Source organism: Gobio gobio (assembly GCF_949357685.1).
Source record: "Gobio gobio genome assembly, chromosome: 10".
NCBI classification, from domain to species: Eukaryota; Metazoa; Chordata; class Actinopteri; order Cypriniformes; family Gobionidae; genus Gobio; species Gobio gobio.
In genome coordinates, this window is record NC_137116.1 from 5981387 (window position 1) to 5998035 (window position 16649).

Sequence of the window (16649 nt, forward strand, 5' to 3'; positions counted from 1 at the left end):
TTGTTATACATTACTTATACTTTTGTATTATTGATCATACATAAACTTGCATTTAACAAAAAGAGACTGGGTTGTGTTTCATGTCATTTAATGTTATCACAGTGATAATCATATTGTCTGAACCAGATATTAATATACAGATTTTCTCCTCATTGTTGCCACTACTAGAGCAAGCTCCTGATTGGTTAACACGGCGCGAAATATCCGCCAAAGTTCAGATTTTTCAACTTGAGCGTTTCAAACTTTTTCAAATTTTGTTTTTAACATTAAAAATTCACAAAAGAGAGCTCAATTCACTTTTTTTGTTTGTTTTTAAAAACATCTATATAGTTTGTATCTAAAACAGAAAGATTTTGTATTTCTGTTTTAGTTAGTAGCCTATATCATGTTAAGCTAAAGATTCAAATAACTTTTTTTATTTTTTTTTTTTTTATTTCAGTTAACATTTATTTAATTTTAAGTAACAAAGATTTTTTTAATGGTTTTAGTGAACTATTATAACCCTGATACTTTATTGAATATGTGTTAAATACTGGTCTTTCCTACTGACTATGAATTAAATGGGAATGAAACTAAATACAGTTTATTGTGTAAGCAAAAACGAATATATAATGCGTGACTTTTAATTATAAACCAGCTGGAAATACACCGGGACTCTTATTTTGAAATGTCTGAGCCTTTATTGTAGTTGTAGGAGCTCATTCAAGTTCAGATGAGGGCGATAAAATATGCTACAACCGTCTAAAACACATTACTATATAAACATCGTAAAGTAAACATTGTCCTTATTCATCAGCATTAGTTCATAAACAATTGCCTGGCATAAATGTGTGTTATTCATTGATTGTGAGCCGCTCTGGAGCGCTGGATTGGGGATGCTTGCGTGAGCCTGTAGAACGTGCAACAGCGCCGTGTTCTCCAGCGGTTAGATCAGCACGTCCAAATCAAATGTGCGCGGACATCAGTTCTGACTGGATCTCTTCCCTAATCGTCCCTCCCTAACATTTTCGTCTCGTTTTTATTTGTTGACGAAAAGGAGAGTTGATTTTCGTTATAGTTTTAGTCATCTAACACTATTTTTTATTTAGTTATCGTCTCGTTTTCGTCAGGGAAAAAAGGTCGTTGACGAAAATTATGACGAAAATTATTCGTCAACGAAATTAACACTGGTTTCAAGAAATATCGGCGTACACACGAGAGCAATGAAAACGGCTCAAAACGATGTAGTATACATGCCAGGCCAGTATGTGGCGCTGTAATTCTGCCACAGAAATAAACTAAAAACAGAGAAGAAGAGTTGTGGCTAGAAGGGGTACAGCAATGGTAGTAAATGAGGCAAAATCTCACAATAAAATAACAATAAATAAATGTGCCACTTACCAGATTGTGTTTTATTAACACCGACACCCTAAACCTACCCTTACAATAATGCAAATACAGTAATTCAATGATGCAATATTGATGTGTGCATGCCCAGTGCCCGTAGTTGTTGTATCCCTTTCTAATCTTTCCCACACGGGACGTGGTGTGATGACATCACCATTTCACAAAATATACGGATTGGCTGTACACATGAAAACGCAAGGGTGTCGGTTTCAGATTTATCCTTTCTGGGACCCGGTTTCAAAAAATATCGGTTTCATGCTCCCAAAACGCCGGATCCGTGTGGACGAAACGCTGATACAGCTAAACGCATCTCCGTGTGGACGGGGACTTATTCCACTGCCTCATGGAAACATTTCATATTTGCAATGTATCATTTAACACGCACCATCAATAGAGTACATGTACATGTCCTTGAAGATGACATTTACATCAAATTAACTTTTAATATGCAAGAAAAGAAAATAAATATGACTGACCGACTACATCCAGCTGGTAGGTGTGATTGATGCTGCCGTATTTGTTTTCCACCAGGCAAGTGTAGTTGCCTTTGTCTGATGGTACCACCGACTCCATTATGATGGTCCACATGTGCTCTCGAACCTGTGCAGTAACACAATAAACTTACATACTACATAAAAAACACATGTTTGCCAAACAACATGGATATTTACAGTGGAGCTAAATTAGGATGTAAGTGACGCCAGCGTTTAAAAAAAAAAGTTGCCAGCCACCGCCAGGGTTTTTCATAATTTTCACAAAAATGTAATGGCCCATAGAATATTTTGTTGTATGAATATCATGCATTCCTTTTTTAATTATGGGTAAGTTTGGGTATGGGTAAAGCAACATTTTGAACAAAAAGCTGAGAAAATCTTTTTTTAAAATTTTTTAAACTACATCCAGATCAGATTCAAAGCGATGATCAAACACAGATGGACTAGATGGACTAGTCCATCAACATCCCTAATGCTTGCACAGTCCTATAGCTCGTCCTTGGACGACATTTCATTCAGTAACATTAGACAGTTTTGATTTATATGATGTTTAAAGGGGTACTTCAGCGTCGGGAAGATGAATGTGTGTCATTTATGTAGTAGAAATGTGAAATTATTTTTGAATTTGGTGCCTTGTAGACTGAGAAAAGACAGAACATTTATTTTTGTCTCATGTGGATCAAAGACAACAACTCCCAGAATGCACTTGCTTCGCTGCCCAACGAGGCCACTCCCAAAGCCACGGCCACTGGTTATCACTTGCCCACCATGACACCGCCCCCACCGTCGTTTTGTTTTTCATAGCAATACAATCATTTCGTTCAGTTAGAGAATAGACACTACACTGAACATGTATTTTCAATAAAGTGTGAGTGAGCCGAATGAAAGTCATGAGGTAAGAGCTGAGGTAAGTGCGGCAGTCATTCACGGTGCGTGTCCAGTCTGGCGCGTTTTCAGATCGCATATGGAAGCTTAACTTTCATAGGAATTCATTGAAAAGTTAAAACACTCACTTTGCTCCGCACTGCTCCGTAATGAATGCCCGAGCTGAGCGGCCGTGCGCATTTACATTCTGTGAGTGAGATCCCCCCTGTGGGCGGGTTGATAACATGCGGAACTAGCTCCTTCTACTGGCTGTAGTTTTTAACCTTCATTAATAAACCTACAAGTAATTAAAGCTTAATGCTAATCACTGAAGTAACCCTTTAATGTTGATGATCACGTTATTTTACATATGCATCTGCTTACATACGATCACTTGGTTCTATTTTTGCGTCTCCTTCGCCTTTGTTTTGATCAGGGGATTCTGTACTCATTCAGAAGATGTGTAATAGCGCCCCCTAGCGTCTCAGAGTGAAAACACGGAAAATTCTGTGTTTAGCAGGGAAACGTTTTCTCACAAATAACGGAAATTCTGTGGAAAGCGGTTCTTCAGAGGTTCTTCAGCGGTTCTTCAGAGGTTCTTCACCGGTTCTTTGACTAAGGTGCTATATAGCACCTCTGAAGAACCGCTGAAGAACCACTGAAGCACCAAAATTGGTGCTATATAGCACTAAAAAAGGTTCCCCTATGATTACGAGCCTTTTTTTTTTAGAGTGTAGTTGCCCTCACCTTGAAGCCTCCTATTCGCTGGTCTCTCTTAAACTCTTTGCCGTTCTTGAGCCACTTGAGTGTTGGTCTAGGGTTACCGTTGGCCTGGCAACGGATCTTGACAGTGTTGCTGGCGGGAACCTGGAGGAGCTTCTTCTCCATCTTATCAGGTTGAGCCCAAACAGGAGCCATTGCTGAGAAACAGATAGAAAGTACAGAAAATAAGCTAAATGTAAATCTAAATGAAGCTACAATGTGAGCAATATCAAGAGAATAAAAATCTTAGAACAGTAATCCAATCAAAAAGAGTACGTTCCAGGAGAGTGATTGTCCTAAAGCTGAGTTCAAATTGCACGATTTTGAAAGTCATAATTTCTGGATACTTAAAGGTCCCATGGCATGGCATTTTTCTATTATTTTATAGTGTTTCCTGAGGTGTACTTATATTGTTAGTATGATTTTTACATCATAAAATGTCATAATTTAGAAATAAAAGGCATTTTGTCTATACTGCGGTTTGCCCTGTGGCTAACTGCCCTGTTACAAGAGGCGTGTCTGCTGTGAGACTTCAGTAAAAACGCCCACTGTTGTGATAGGCTGACATCTTTGCATTTGAAATGAGCGGAGGGGGCGTGGTTTAACGAGGTCTACGACGCACGAGCTGCTGCCAGAGAGACGGATGGACCTGAGTTCACTTCTCATCAGTTCTCTCAGCATGTCTCAGTTCAGGGTGAACTGTTGTAGTTACTAGAATATACTTCAGGTTATTCGTTTATTTCTAGTCGGAGGGGCTGTCACTCATGTCAGAAAGTTAGTAACTTTAGTAAATTATGGATCAGCGCTGACTCGAGACGCGAACCGTTTAGAACGATTCAGTCGGATTTGGTGAACTGGTTCGGTTCACTAAAAAGAACCGATTCAAAAGAATGATTCGGTCGCGAACCGGACATCACGGAGACGGAGCGATTGCTAACAAAGTTATTTATAGTAACTACGGAGTTGTGACTTGTGAAAGCTCTGTCTATCAGCGCGAGTTTATTGTGTTTGTATCTGAGAGTTCTGAATAAACACGAGTCCCAGTCACGCCGAGTCCGTCTTCATGATTATTCTACCAACTTTGGAACACATGCAATGTACCATTACAGCGAGATGAACGAGTTAGTAAGTTTGATTAAAGCATTATTTCTAGATATGTTCCAATCATATGAAAAGCGTCAGTGACGCGCATTGAGTAACTTACACAGCGCAAACAAAGACACAACAGCAGTAATCGAATGTAATCCAGTTTATTGTGGGGAAAGCTGGCTAGCCTAGCCGGATACCCTCACGCTTACCCCCCTTCTGCTTAATCTCACGCCGCGTTTGGTGCCTCCGCTGTGGGCCAGATGCATTACTGGGGGTCGGGGATGTTGAAGGCCGAGCTTCGGCGTGCGTGAGGTTTATCTCTAAAGAGATGTGGCTTTGCCTATGTTGAGCAGAAACTCCCGACTGTATGCACATTTAAGAACAGATAGACGCGACGAGGACGTACAAAAACACTGACTCACAAGATAGAAAACACCGTTCTGTCGGGAGAGAGAGAAGCCGCAGTGTGTGCACGAATAATAAATAATTAGCTACACATAAGAAACCACTGATCACAGATCAGAAGGAACTGAAAAAAGACTTCTGTTTTCATTTGTACATCCAAACACTGAGAAACTGCCAGCGTTCACTCGTTCACAAGCCGAGGACAATAATATAGCGCTTGCATGGGCGTGCCAGATTCTCTGGGCGGAGGAAAGGGAGGTAACCGTTCCTGCTTGGACGTCAAACCAGGAGACTTCAGGATTGGCTCGTCTGGCCTGTCATTTTCTCAAAGGCAGAGAAAGACAGCCAGAACTCGGGTTTACACCGATCAACATTTCTATCCACTTGGGGACAATATTCAGGCTAGGGGAACTCATATTAATGTTGAAATACCTCATAAAATGAAAATTTCATGCCATGGGACCTTTAATTGCTAGTAAATGGGCTTGACCAGAGCTAACATTAAAAACAGGATATTAAAATGCAGTTATAATTAGGGATGTTAAAACAAGGGGGGTTGTTTTGAAGGATATTTTATCTGTTTTCTCATTTCCTGTTTTCTTGTTCTCAGAGGCTGTGTCCAAAAAATCAGGTACTTTCTTGAGTAGGAACTTACTTTGAATAAGTAGGCCTAATTACTTGCTAAAAAAGTATGTTTTATATAGTATGACTGTAGTATAAATGTAATCTGGACGTACTACATTTGGCATGTTGTCATTAGCACATGACCTTCAGCGTCACTGTCATTCATAAATCCTCTCCCGTGGCCTCATGGGATAGTAAGTGTAATTTTTGCCTGCTCTTTTATGAGTACTGTGAATTCAGACATACTTTTATCACATACTGTTTTCACCTACTTTATAGTAGGGAAATATGCAATTTTGGATGCAGCCTGAGTGTGTTCTAATTGGTTGCCATAGTTACTCATTACAGTCACCTGTTTTTTGTTTAGTTACTTGTTTTGTAGCCCTGTGTAAGAGTCCTTTGATGGTTGTCTTTGTCTTATTGTCTGTTTTCCCAAAGCTGTTTTGGTGCTGTGGGATTATCAATGTCTTACTCTTGGATGATTTCCATGTTTTTGTTTAATAAATTGCTGCATAAAGAATTACATCTCAACTAATCCTTACCTGCAAATACACAATTTAACTTACTGAACCTAGGCTTAAATTAGGTCATTGAGAAATCTTAATGGTGTTTTTATGATTGTGATGAGGTTAGCAAATCACAACAGAAGTCATATATAAAGAAATCTTGCTACTGCAAAAAAAAAAAAAAAAAAGCCTAATTTAATTTCAGGTTAGACAAATGAAAACGATCACACCTGATTTTGTTGGAAGAAACGTACCCACATCTCGTGTCGCTGATATGCCATAGGACTGAAGTGTTAGGAGTACTGAGATCAGCAGCAACATGGTCTTCATCATCATCATCATCAAGGATTCTCTCTGCATCCAGCTCAGCTCTTCATTAAAAAAAGAAGCTTTAGGCCGTGTCTAGCTGTGGGCACTTGAGAGCATTATGGCAGCGCAGCATTTTTTTCAGTTGAGAGGCTTCGCTTGCTATGATACGGAATATGATACGGTTGCTTGCGGAATAGTTCCTAGTATTTCATTTCACAGATAGTTTGTTTTTGTATTGTTCATATATAAAAATGCAGATGTAAAGTATTTGCTCTGGCTCGTTTTAAATTATTGTGTTCCGTTATTATGCTTGTCGTTGTCATCTGTTGACATTGCACAAGCAGAATGTGGCGGTTGGTCGTTGTTGTATTTGTCCCACCCCTCCTCCACTGTGATTGGACGGCTGGGTAAAAAGTGACAGTGATGAGTGCTGCGTTTTACCCAGAACATTCTTCAACTCTTGGCGACTGGTAAAAAATGCAGAGCGATCAGCGTTTGAGCGTGAAATAGGTGCTCAGTGCCTCATGCTTACGGCGTTCTAAAAATGTGTCACTCCCATTGAAAACAATTGGAAAAATACGCCAGCCGCATGATAAAATGCTTTGGTGGACACACAGCCTTATGCTTGAATGTTAAAAAAACATGATTTTTCTCATGTTCTCCATTGTTGCAGCACCTCTCTTCCCAGTCTATCAGTAACGCTCTGTTTAGTTTCCTGTCTTTATGAAGCCCCTCCTTCTGAAAAGCGTAATGTGTTCTGATTGGTTGGCTGGACCAGAGTGTTGTGGTTGATCAAGCACTTTGAGCGTGTTTGGGAAATGTCCAGCCCCTTACCATAATCGTGAGTTTCAACACGGCTGAATCCGAAATCGCCCCCATACCCTTAAATAGGGCACTTTTTAAGGGGACAGTCATTTGTAGTGGTGTCCGAAACCATAGTGGATGTTATTGAGTGCACTCATTCTATCCCACATTGTACACACAGCAGCTGTTCCGAATTCACTCACTTGTTTTCATTTACTCCTTCAAGTGAACTGTATTAGTGGACTAAAGTAGGAGGTAGTGATTGAGGGTTTAGGGGGCGATTTTGGATTCAGCCTACCACTAACTCAATAGGACTCCGCCCCTTTATTCTGCGTATGCCTTGGGGCGGGAATTATTTAAATGAGGAATATTGTGATGTGTTTGTTCCTGGAAGAAAACTCAAGACTATAATGGAGGCGTTTCAGAGAGTTCAAAAACAGTGACACTGATATAGCCTAGAGTAGGGATGGAACGGTTACCGGTTTCACAATAAACCACTATAAAATGTACTGACGGTTAGTAATATCGTTTAAAATTGAATTATCATTAAAACCGCGTGTGATTATCACGATTTTGAAAACTCGCGGTAAATCCTGTCCAGTCAGCATCCATCTGGTGCAGGAGCAGCGTGCAACGTTGTTTTTTGAATGAGAAGAAATGGTGACAGGGACAGGAGATTCATTCATCATACAGTGGTTGACTGTTTTTGTTCTATTTCAGCAGTGAAAAAAGTTTCAAACAAACACAGCAGAACCACAGCGCATCTGATATAACTGGCATAAAGTTTGCTTTACGTTCGATATTCACAAATTTAGGGACCGTCTCTAAAGTTACAACATTGATACACGTTTCTAACTTCAATAGCATTTGAAGAGAATGACTTACAGTCATAAAACTGACTGTAAAGTGTTCATCTCGGTGTCAGGTTTTTTGATATTTAATAAAATAAACTGTCAAATCATATAAAAATATGGATACGTATTATGTTACTAGGATACTGTTTGGGCTCAAACACAAAATATGCTAGATTTAAATGCGTCATAACTGATAGAACACTGATTGCTTGATAATATATTTACAGAGATAATATTTGAGATTATATTTACACCATTTTGTTTGTTTTTTTCAGACAATCAACTGTTAGTGTTTCTCTGTCTAGATTAAGGAGCTTTATACATAACCTTATCAGAGCTAAACAGGATGACCTGTCATGGTATACATTTCATGTGGACTTGATTTGGGTGTGTACTACAATGCTCATTTACATATAACCAACAACAAAAAAATGTCAGTGTGTGCATCTGTTCTTTTAGAACACTTTCATCTCATTTGAACAAAACCGTGATTAATATTGATAATTTGGGTAACTATAATCGTGATGTGAAATTCCCATACTGTTTCATCCCTAATATAGAGAATAACTCCTGCTGGAGGGACTTTTTCATGCTCAAACAAAAACATTACACACTAAAGAATGTTTAAAATGTAAATAATATGCATAATATGATCATCTTCTCTTTAGAGTAACATGCACTTAATATACTTTTGGAAATAGAAACTGTATGGTTACTGGAAGGAAATAAAATCAAGAAGGCTTTCCTTTTTTATGACCAAATTACTTGGCTGATGTAAATGTTAGATTTATTTAATTAGTTTTTATTTCCTTTGTTTACACAAACTATTTATAAGTAAACCTGGCCCACCAAGAGTTGCAAGACTGCCAATCCATTAGAGCCAGGCTGGTTTCCTGCTCATTCTGGGAAAAGTGTAGCCTGGTTAAAACCAGACCATTTTCAGTAGTAACTTTTTGCAGAGCAAATCTAAATTTGCCGGAAGTTGTCTCATGTTGAAAAGTGACTCATGTTGAAAAAACTGAAATACCCCTTTTGAGTGTCAGGGCAGAATTTTACCAAAACAGTAAGTAAGAACAATCAAAGAACATTGCTGAATAAATAAAAATTATTTAAACTGGAGGAAGTTTGTCAGCTGACCAATCTGATGGATTTGTGATATATTGGATATTTAATTAGAGTAACAATAAATAAAGCAACAGTTTAAACACACTGCAAACAGTGTTTTTTCATGCTGTATATCATCGCTAGTATGGAGTACAGTATTATTATACACAGACTTCAAACCTTCCTCAAATGTGTTGTCAAGTTGTTGGAAATGCACAAAATATGTCATAGATGCTTTCTGTGTTAAAAAATATACAAACAGTTTTTATGACATATTAATATCTACTTTGAATGTACTTTCAAAAAACAATTGTCAAGCTGAAAGGTGCATTATAATAGTAAAACAATTAATGGTGATCAATCACCTTATATTTACAAAATGTATCTTTATACATAACATAACATACTCCATCTCTTCCCAAAAGGCAAGTGTTGTATATAAAAACATTAGGACACTAATATGATTCAAATTCAATTAAACAGAAAAGCATGTGTATTTTATTACAAACCAACATAAGAGTCCATTTGCATACTCACTTTTTTCTTTCTGGAAAAAAGACAATCCCAGCTCAGGTTCAGATGTTCATAAAATAACTGGCTCCCAAATAGACTTGCTCGTCCTGAAGATTATGTGAAGTTTATGACTTCTTATATCACACTTATGACTAACACCCAATTTCCCATCGAGTGCGTCACTGTGGTAACGTTTACTGAAAATCTCTGTTCAGTTTATGTTTGCGCTCAGAGGGAGAGAGAGAGGGAGGGAGGGAGAGAGAGAGGGAGAGTGTGTGTATCACGTCACCATTTATGGGGTTTTCTTTTTTTTCCCTTCCCCTTTTTAACACAAAACTCTCCACTAAGGTCTTACATCATCACCTACTTTTAAAACAGACAACAAGTGTCTTTTTGTTGAGAATGAACACACACATATTATACAAATCTTTCCCCCCACACAAAAAAAAAAATCAACAGATGAAAACTTTTTTTTGTTGAAAGAAACAACCTGAATACTCTTCAAACTTTGGTTGAATTATCAAACAAGGAAAAGGATCTTCGTGATCAGGGACATTTCCCCCCCCCAAAAAAGTCCTCTAACATAATTTTTTCTACATCCGTAAAAACTTCTTTCAACTTAGTCAGATAACCAGTCACTGAACGAACAGATCTGATTCCCAGTTTTTCCTTAACAGCTTCTACATTATTAAAATGAGGCCCAGCTATGCACAGTAACTGATTTAAAAAAAAAAAAACTCCTGATTTTTTTAATAACTTATTGAATCCTGGTATAAAAAAAATTGACTCGGTAAGAACCAGTCTTGCCTTAAAAATCAAAGGTTCATTAAGCAACCAAAAAATGGAATGCAAATTTTCAGTAAAAAAAAAACTCAAAATCTTGAAAGGATGCTGATAAAAAGATGAAAATTTTGAAAGATCCAGGCCCATTAAAAATAGAGGTTTATCCATTCCAAGGTTTCCAACAGTCCTAAATAAAACACAACTGATCGCCTTCCAACTTACATTCATTGGTCCATCAAGTAGTCTTTGTAAAAAAAAGCAGCCGAAAAGCTGCAATTCTGCTCTGGATATGAACCAATCCTTGGCCGCCTTCCTCCTTGGGTAAAAATAAAATACTCTGAGGAATCCAATGGAGCTTGTCGCAAAAAAAGTCAACAAACAAAGCTTGAATCTTGGCTATCACCTTCACAGGAGGATCGATACAAACCAATTTGTGCCATAAAAGTGAAGCGACCAAATTATTTACAATAAGTGTCCTCCCCCTATCAGACAAGTTTGGTAGAATCCATCTCCATTTGTCTAAACGACCTTTAACTTTTTGTAATACACCATCCCATTTTTTTTGTACAACATTATCATCTCCCAAAAAAACTCCAAGATATTTCAAACCCCACTTATTCCAACACAAACCTTCAGGAAGAATTGGGATCCCTTCATTCCAGTCCTCTAATAAAAATGCTTCACTTTTTTTCCAATTTATTTTGGCTGAAGACCATTTTCCAAAGTCTTCTATCAGTCTACAAAACATGTATGTCACTTTGTTTATTAATCATTATTATAAGATCATCGGCATAAGCTGATAAACAAAAATTAACATCACAAGATGGTATCCTAACACCATCTAAATTCTTCCTGATTTCTTGTAGAAGTGGTTCAATAGCAATAGAATATAACATTCCTGTTAATGAACATCCTTGTCTAATACCTCTATTGACCTTGAATGGAGCGGATAAGCCACCATTAATCTTAACAGAACTAATGTCACTATAAAGAATTTTAATCATGTTTGAAAACTTCTCCTTTAAACCAAAAGCTTTTAAAACATTGTATAAATAAGCATGCTCCACCCAATCAAAAGCTTTCTCTTGGTCTAGAGACAACAAACCACAATTGATATTAAATAATTTGGAAACCTGCATAATATATCTAATTAAATTAAATATTGACAAAGATTGACCTGCTAGGTATGCAATAAGATTGATCTAGATGGATCACCTGCCCCATTAACTTAGTCAATCTGTTAGCCAAAGTTTTAGAAACTAATTTATAATCGCTGCACAGAAGGGATACCGGCCTCCAGTTCTTAATCTTAGTGAGATCTCCTTTTTTCAGAAGAAGAGCAACCACTGCCCTTTGACAGCTCAATGGCAACCCACCATTTAGCAAGCTGTCATTGACCTCCAGCAGGTCACACCCTATCTCCGAAACGCTTTCAGAAAATCGACTGGAAGCCCGTCCACACCAGGAGCCTTTCCAGACTCCATGTCTTGGAGTGCTTTATGGAGCTCTCCTAGAGTTAGGCCACAACCCAGTTCTACATTGGACTCTCCTTAAGTTATTTTTTTCCCCTAAAAAGGTTTCCCTAAAATTATTATCACTTGAGGTTTGAGACAACTTTTGTAAATCCATCAATTGTTTCTCAAGCATTTCTAAAGAACGGTTAAATTCTTTTGTGACATTTTGAGTGTATTTCTGCACAAATTGTTTTATCTGCACCTTGCCATAATCCCACCATTGTTGTATAGATTTAAAAGAAGATTTCTTCTCCTTAAAAATGTTAAAGATTCAATAAATAATTTATCATTTAAAAGACTCGTATTAAAATGCCAATATGCACTTTTAGATTTCACTGAACTTAAAAAACACATTCAAATGATGTTTAAAAACATAAATCTGTCTAACCTAGCCAATGAAATATAATTATCACGTACATAGCCCATGTATATTGTTTTTCATTACCATTCATAACTCTCCAAATGTCACATAAATCATATTTCTCAATAAGATGAATTAAGCGTTTACGTGAAGCTATATGGGGTTAAACATGATTCCTCTTGTTGAAAAATCTTCAGTACAACAATTTTTTAACATTGAAAAAAAGAGTATCTAAAAACAGTAACCTTTCTATAGGTGCAGTTGGAGTATACACACAGATAAAAACAAACACAATTTTCATACACAGCTCTGACTTTTAACATTCTACCTCTCACAATTTCCTCCACATCATACAAAATTGTTTTAAAATTCTTACTAAATAAAACAGCAACTCCACCACTCACATTTGAATAATGACTTAATACAGATACTCCACTAAATTCCTTCATCCAATCAACCACATTATCTTCACTACTATGAGTTTCTTGTAGAACAGCTGTTAATCTTTTTCTGTTCCATTTCTTCAAAGATCTGTGCTCTTTTTTTTTTAGAATTCTTTGCACCAATAACATTCATAGACGCAATATGCACCTCACTCATGGTGAATAAAAAGAAAAAGAAAACCCACAATTTACCAAATAATTTTTTTCCCTTCATCTTATACACCATCATTATTAAGGGTGCTGTTTATATTCCTCACAGTTTTCTTCAATCTGTACACTTCTTTGTTGGTAAAGGAGTCACTAGCCATCTAACTTTTTGCTTTATCAACAAATAGTTTCAAGTCAGGAAAATATTCTTGCACTTTTACACCCCTTTTAAATTTTTGTTGACCTGAGGAACAATTTAATGTCCTCAAGATCTTAACTGCGCTCCTTAATATCACTTTGTGAAAAACTTTCAGACGAGTCGCTGTCACTTTCCGTTTCTTGCATTTCCTCATTTTGTAAATCCACCGTCTTGCTTAGTTTAGCATCTAGCAACTTATTTTTCATCTTCCTTTTTTGAGGAGTCTTGAAAAAAAGTTGCTCCTGTTCTGATGTTAATTGTGCTTCTTCACTCACTACACTAAATTGATTCTTTTCACCATCTGCACTTTCCTTTCTACCTTCTGAAGAAGCAGCCACCGTATCAGAAACAATCAAATCAACAGTTGTAGATGGAACATTAGAATCTGAACACTGAATCTGAGATGATACTGCTTCAGCCTCAACTTCTACTGAATGATCCACAACATTCTGTACCAAAACCAAACCTGTTTCCTGAGCTTCCACCTCAGACTTCTTTCCATCTTTTTCTTCACCACCTTGTTCTGCTGTTTCGTTTTCTTTTCCTTCCTCGCCCTCATTATTTGTATTACCACATCCAAAGCATTTGACTTTTCCAGTAGTGACATAAATACCATAGCTAAAATCATCAATTCAAAAATTCAGCGCAACATCTAGATCAGCATCATCCGGAATAATCATGTACACAAAATGTTTCAATAAAAGTGACTCGCTACTGATTGGAATTTTTTTTTATTGGGGACACCAACTTTCCATAGCCTGTCAAAGCTTGCATTAGGAAACCATCACTAACAAAAGGTGGCACATTAGATAGAATCACCTGTTTTGCTGGTAAGGAGAGTGGGATAACTGGAATAAATTCCCCATCAATAACAATTCCCCGTTCTACCAACTCATTCGCCTTGTCTACACTATCCAGAAAAAACACTGTTGCATTGTTCATTCTAGAAGCGGACAAAACACTAGCATGTCCCACCACCTCCCTGATGGCCAAACAACATTGTTCAGCGGACGCCACCTTAATCGCATGGGGTCTCGTGTGTAAACTCAACCCCTGCGCTTGTTGGGCCGACATGCCTCCAACAGAAAGCACACAGCCCTCAAACTAAACTAACAAACTTAAATAACAAATCAGACAAAAATAAATAAACAGAAAAGAAGAAGAAACTTCACTCACACCACTCTGCACCACGCTCACTCCGCTCCGCACACACTCGCTCAACAAACACACCGGAAATGAGAGAGAGAGAGAGAGAGAGAGAGAGAACTTTTACCAGAATAGCAATTTCAGTTGGCAGGCCGAAGTCAAAACTAACCCAAGGGGATCACTTCTTGGGATCACTTCTGGGAGCCTTATCAGCTTTGAGTGTATACAGAACGAGCCAATTGGCGTGCGAGATTTGCATCTTGCGCTCTGCCCCGCAGCACGGGTATAAATACGCAAGCAGATGCAGCGCACATTTGTCATTCACTTCGGAGTTTAATGAGTTTGCTGCTGAAAAGTGTTCTGGTTATAAACAGAGAGAACGAGAGGAGAAGACGCTTGAGTGCTGGTGTGAAGGCACATTCAGTAAAGACCGCATCTCACTGCAGAGAAAGTCAAAACAACTGCTGTTTTCACAGCAATCTTTGTTGGTTCGGTGGAGCGATCCTTTTTCAGTAAGTGCAAAACACAGGCTGCAGTGCACTATTTCCTGTGTTTTTGACAGTACTTCAGCACGCTTTAAGAGCTATTTCCCTTTGTGTCTTTTTCAAGATGGCATTCCATCCATGCGTTTCTGGATGCAGTCGCTCCCTGTCACCAGCTGCCGTTCACAATCGTTGTCTTACGTGTCTAGGCATTCAGCACGCTGAGGCAGCGTTTGTGGATAGTTCGTGTACCCACTGTGGGAACATGACTATCTCGGCATTGAGGTCGAGACTCACCTACCTTTGGGAAGGCGGAATCCCCTTACCTATGCCCTGATCTAATGCTATTCCTGCTGGCCAGCAGAATAGGGCTACATTGGCGAATAGCCAGGGTGACCTGAGGATCACGGTTAGGACTATCCCGCCGAGGCAAACTCCGTGGGCAGACCTCTGGAAACTCCATGTCTGCTCCCTGGATGGGACGCAGAGTTTCTAGGTGATCTGTCACAAGCAATGTTAGACACCATCACAGCAGCTAGAGCCCCCTCTACGAGGCGCCTCTATACTTTGAAGTGGAACCTATTCATTGAGTGGTGCTCTTCTTGACGAGAAGATCCCTGAAGATGTTCGGTCAGGTCTGTGCTTTCCTTCCTGCAAGATGGGTTGGAGCGAAGGCTGTCTACCTCCACCCTCAAAGTGTATGTCACATCACGATGCAGTTGAAGTCCTTGGGGAAGCATGATCAGGTTCCTGAGGGGAGCAAGGAGATTAAATCCGCCTCGCTCTCACTCCATACTCTCTTGGGACTTGTCTCTGGTGCTGATGGCACTGCAGAGAGCGCCCTTTGAACCTTTGCAGTCAGCAGAGTTGAAAATCTTGTTTTGGAAGACAGTGTTCCTGACTGCATTGGCTTCTGTTAAGAAGGTAGGGGACCCGCAGGCATTTTCGGTTGACAAATTGTGCCTAGAATTCGGGCCGGCTAACTCTCACGTGGTCCAGAGACCCCGGGCCGGATATGTGTCCAAGGTTCCCACCACTCCCTTCAGGGACCAGGAGGTGAACCTGAAAGCCAGCCCTGGCTTTTCTCTGTCCCATCCACGCTCTGCAGTTATACATGGACAGATCACAAAGCTTCAGGACCTCAGAACAGCTCTTCATCTGTTATAGAGGCCAGCAGAAGGGAAAGGCTGTCTCCAAGAAGAGGATGGCCCACTGGATAGTGGATGCCATCGCCTTGGCATACCAAACCCTGGGTGTGCCTTCCCCGCTTGGGTTGAGAGCACACTCCACGAGATGTGTTGACACTTTCTGGGCACTGGGGCATGGCGCCTCGCTGACAGATATATTTAGAGCTGCGGGCTGGGCGACACCTAACACGTTCGCTAGATTCTATAGCCTCCGTGTAGAGCTGGTTTCTTCCCGTATGATCACTTTAACCAGCCAGTAACACCGAAGTGCCCATTCTAAGTGTCGGCTTGCTGTGCCATTCCCCTCCCGATTGACCGAATAAGTGCACTTTATTGCTCCAGTAAGTTCCCCGGTTAGGCGAACCCTGTTGAGCTCCTCCAACACCATATGGCCGTCAGATGTGGTGGAGCATCTGACACCAGGCCCAGTAGCGTAAGTGTACCCCAGAGCTGTGTCCCCTGCTGAGCTAGGTGCCATATGTTGTGACCCCTATGACGGTCCCATATGTGTATTCTTCCACAGTACGGCTCCCTATGGCGAGCCCGTGTCTTTCCCTTGGCAGAGTCTGCTATGTGTATGTCCATATGTGTATTTTCCCACCGTTATCCAATAGTCTGCTGAGTGGGTCATGCGAACAGCAGCGGTGACTCTCTTTGTGTAAGTTTCCGCCCC

The 16649-nt window shown here is 39.4% G+C and overlaps 1 protein-coding gene across 4 annotated transcripts in view; it reads right to left on the reverse strand.

Moving 5' to 3' along the window:
* Nucleotides 1-9932, reverse strand: part of LOC307133022 (fibroblast growth factor receptor 1-A-like) — a 30642-nt gene extending 20710 nt beyond the window's left edge. Inside the window, exons 1-4 of one of the 4 annotated variants that reach the window (XR_013817354.1) lie at nucleotides 9739-9920; nucleotides 6385-6501; nucleotides 3492-3664; nucleotides 1863-1986 (exon numbers count right to left, since the gene is read on the reverse strand). Coding sequence is in view for 2 of the 4 variants with exons in the window: in XM_079827751.1 (XP_079683877.1) it covers nucleotides 1863-1986; nucleotides 3492-3664; nucleotides 6385-6490 (403 nt within the window). In the remaining 2 variants the exon portion in view is untranslated. Of the gene's footprint in view, nucleotides 1-1862; nucleotides 1987-3491; nucleotides 3665-6384; nucleotides 6502-9738 lie in introns of all 4 variants that reach the window. The other 3 variants (XM_079827751.1, XR_013817353.1, XM_079827752.1) reach the window with 3 other exon arrangements.
* Nucleotides 9933-16649: the final 6717 nt, after the last annotated feature.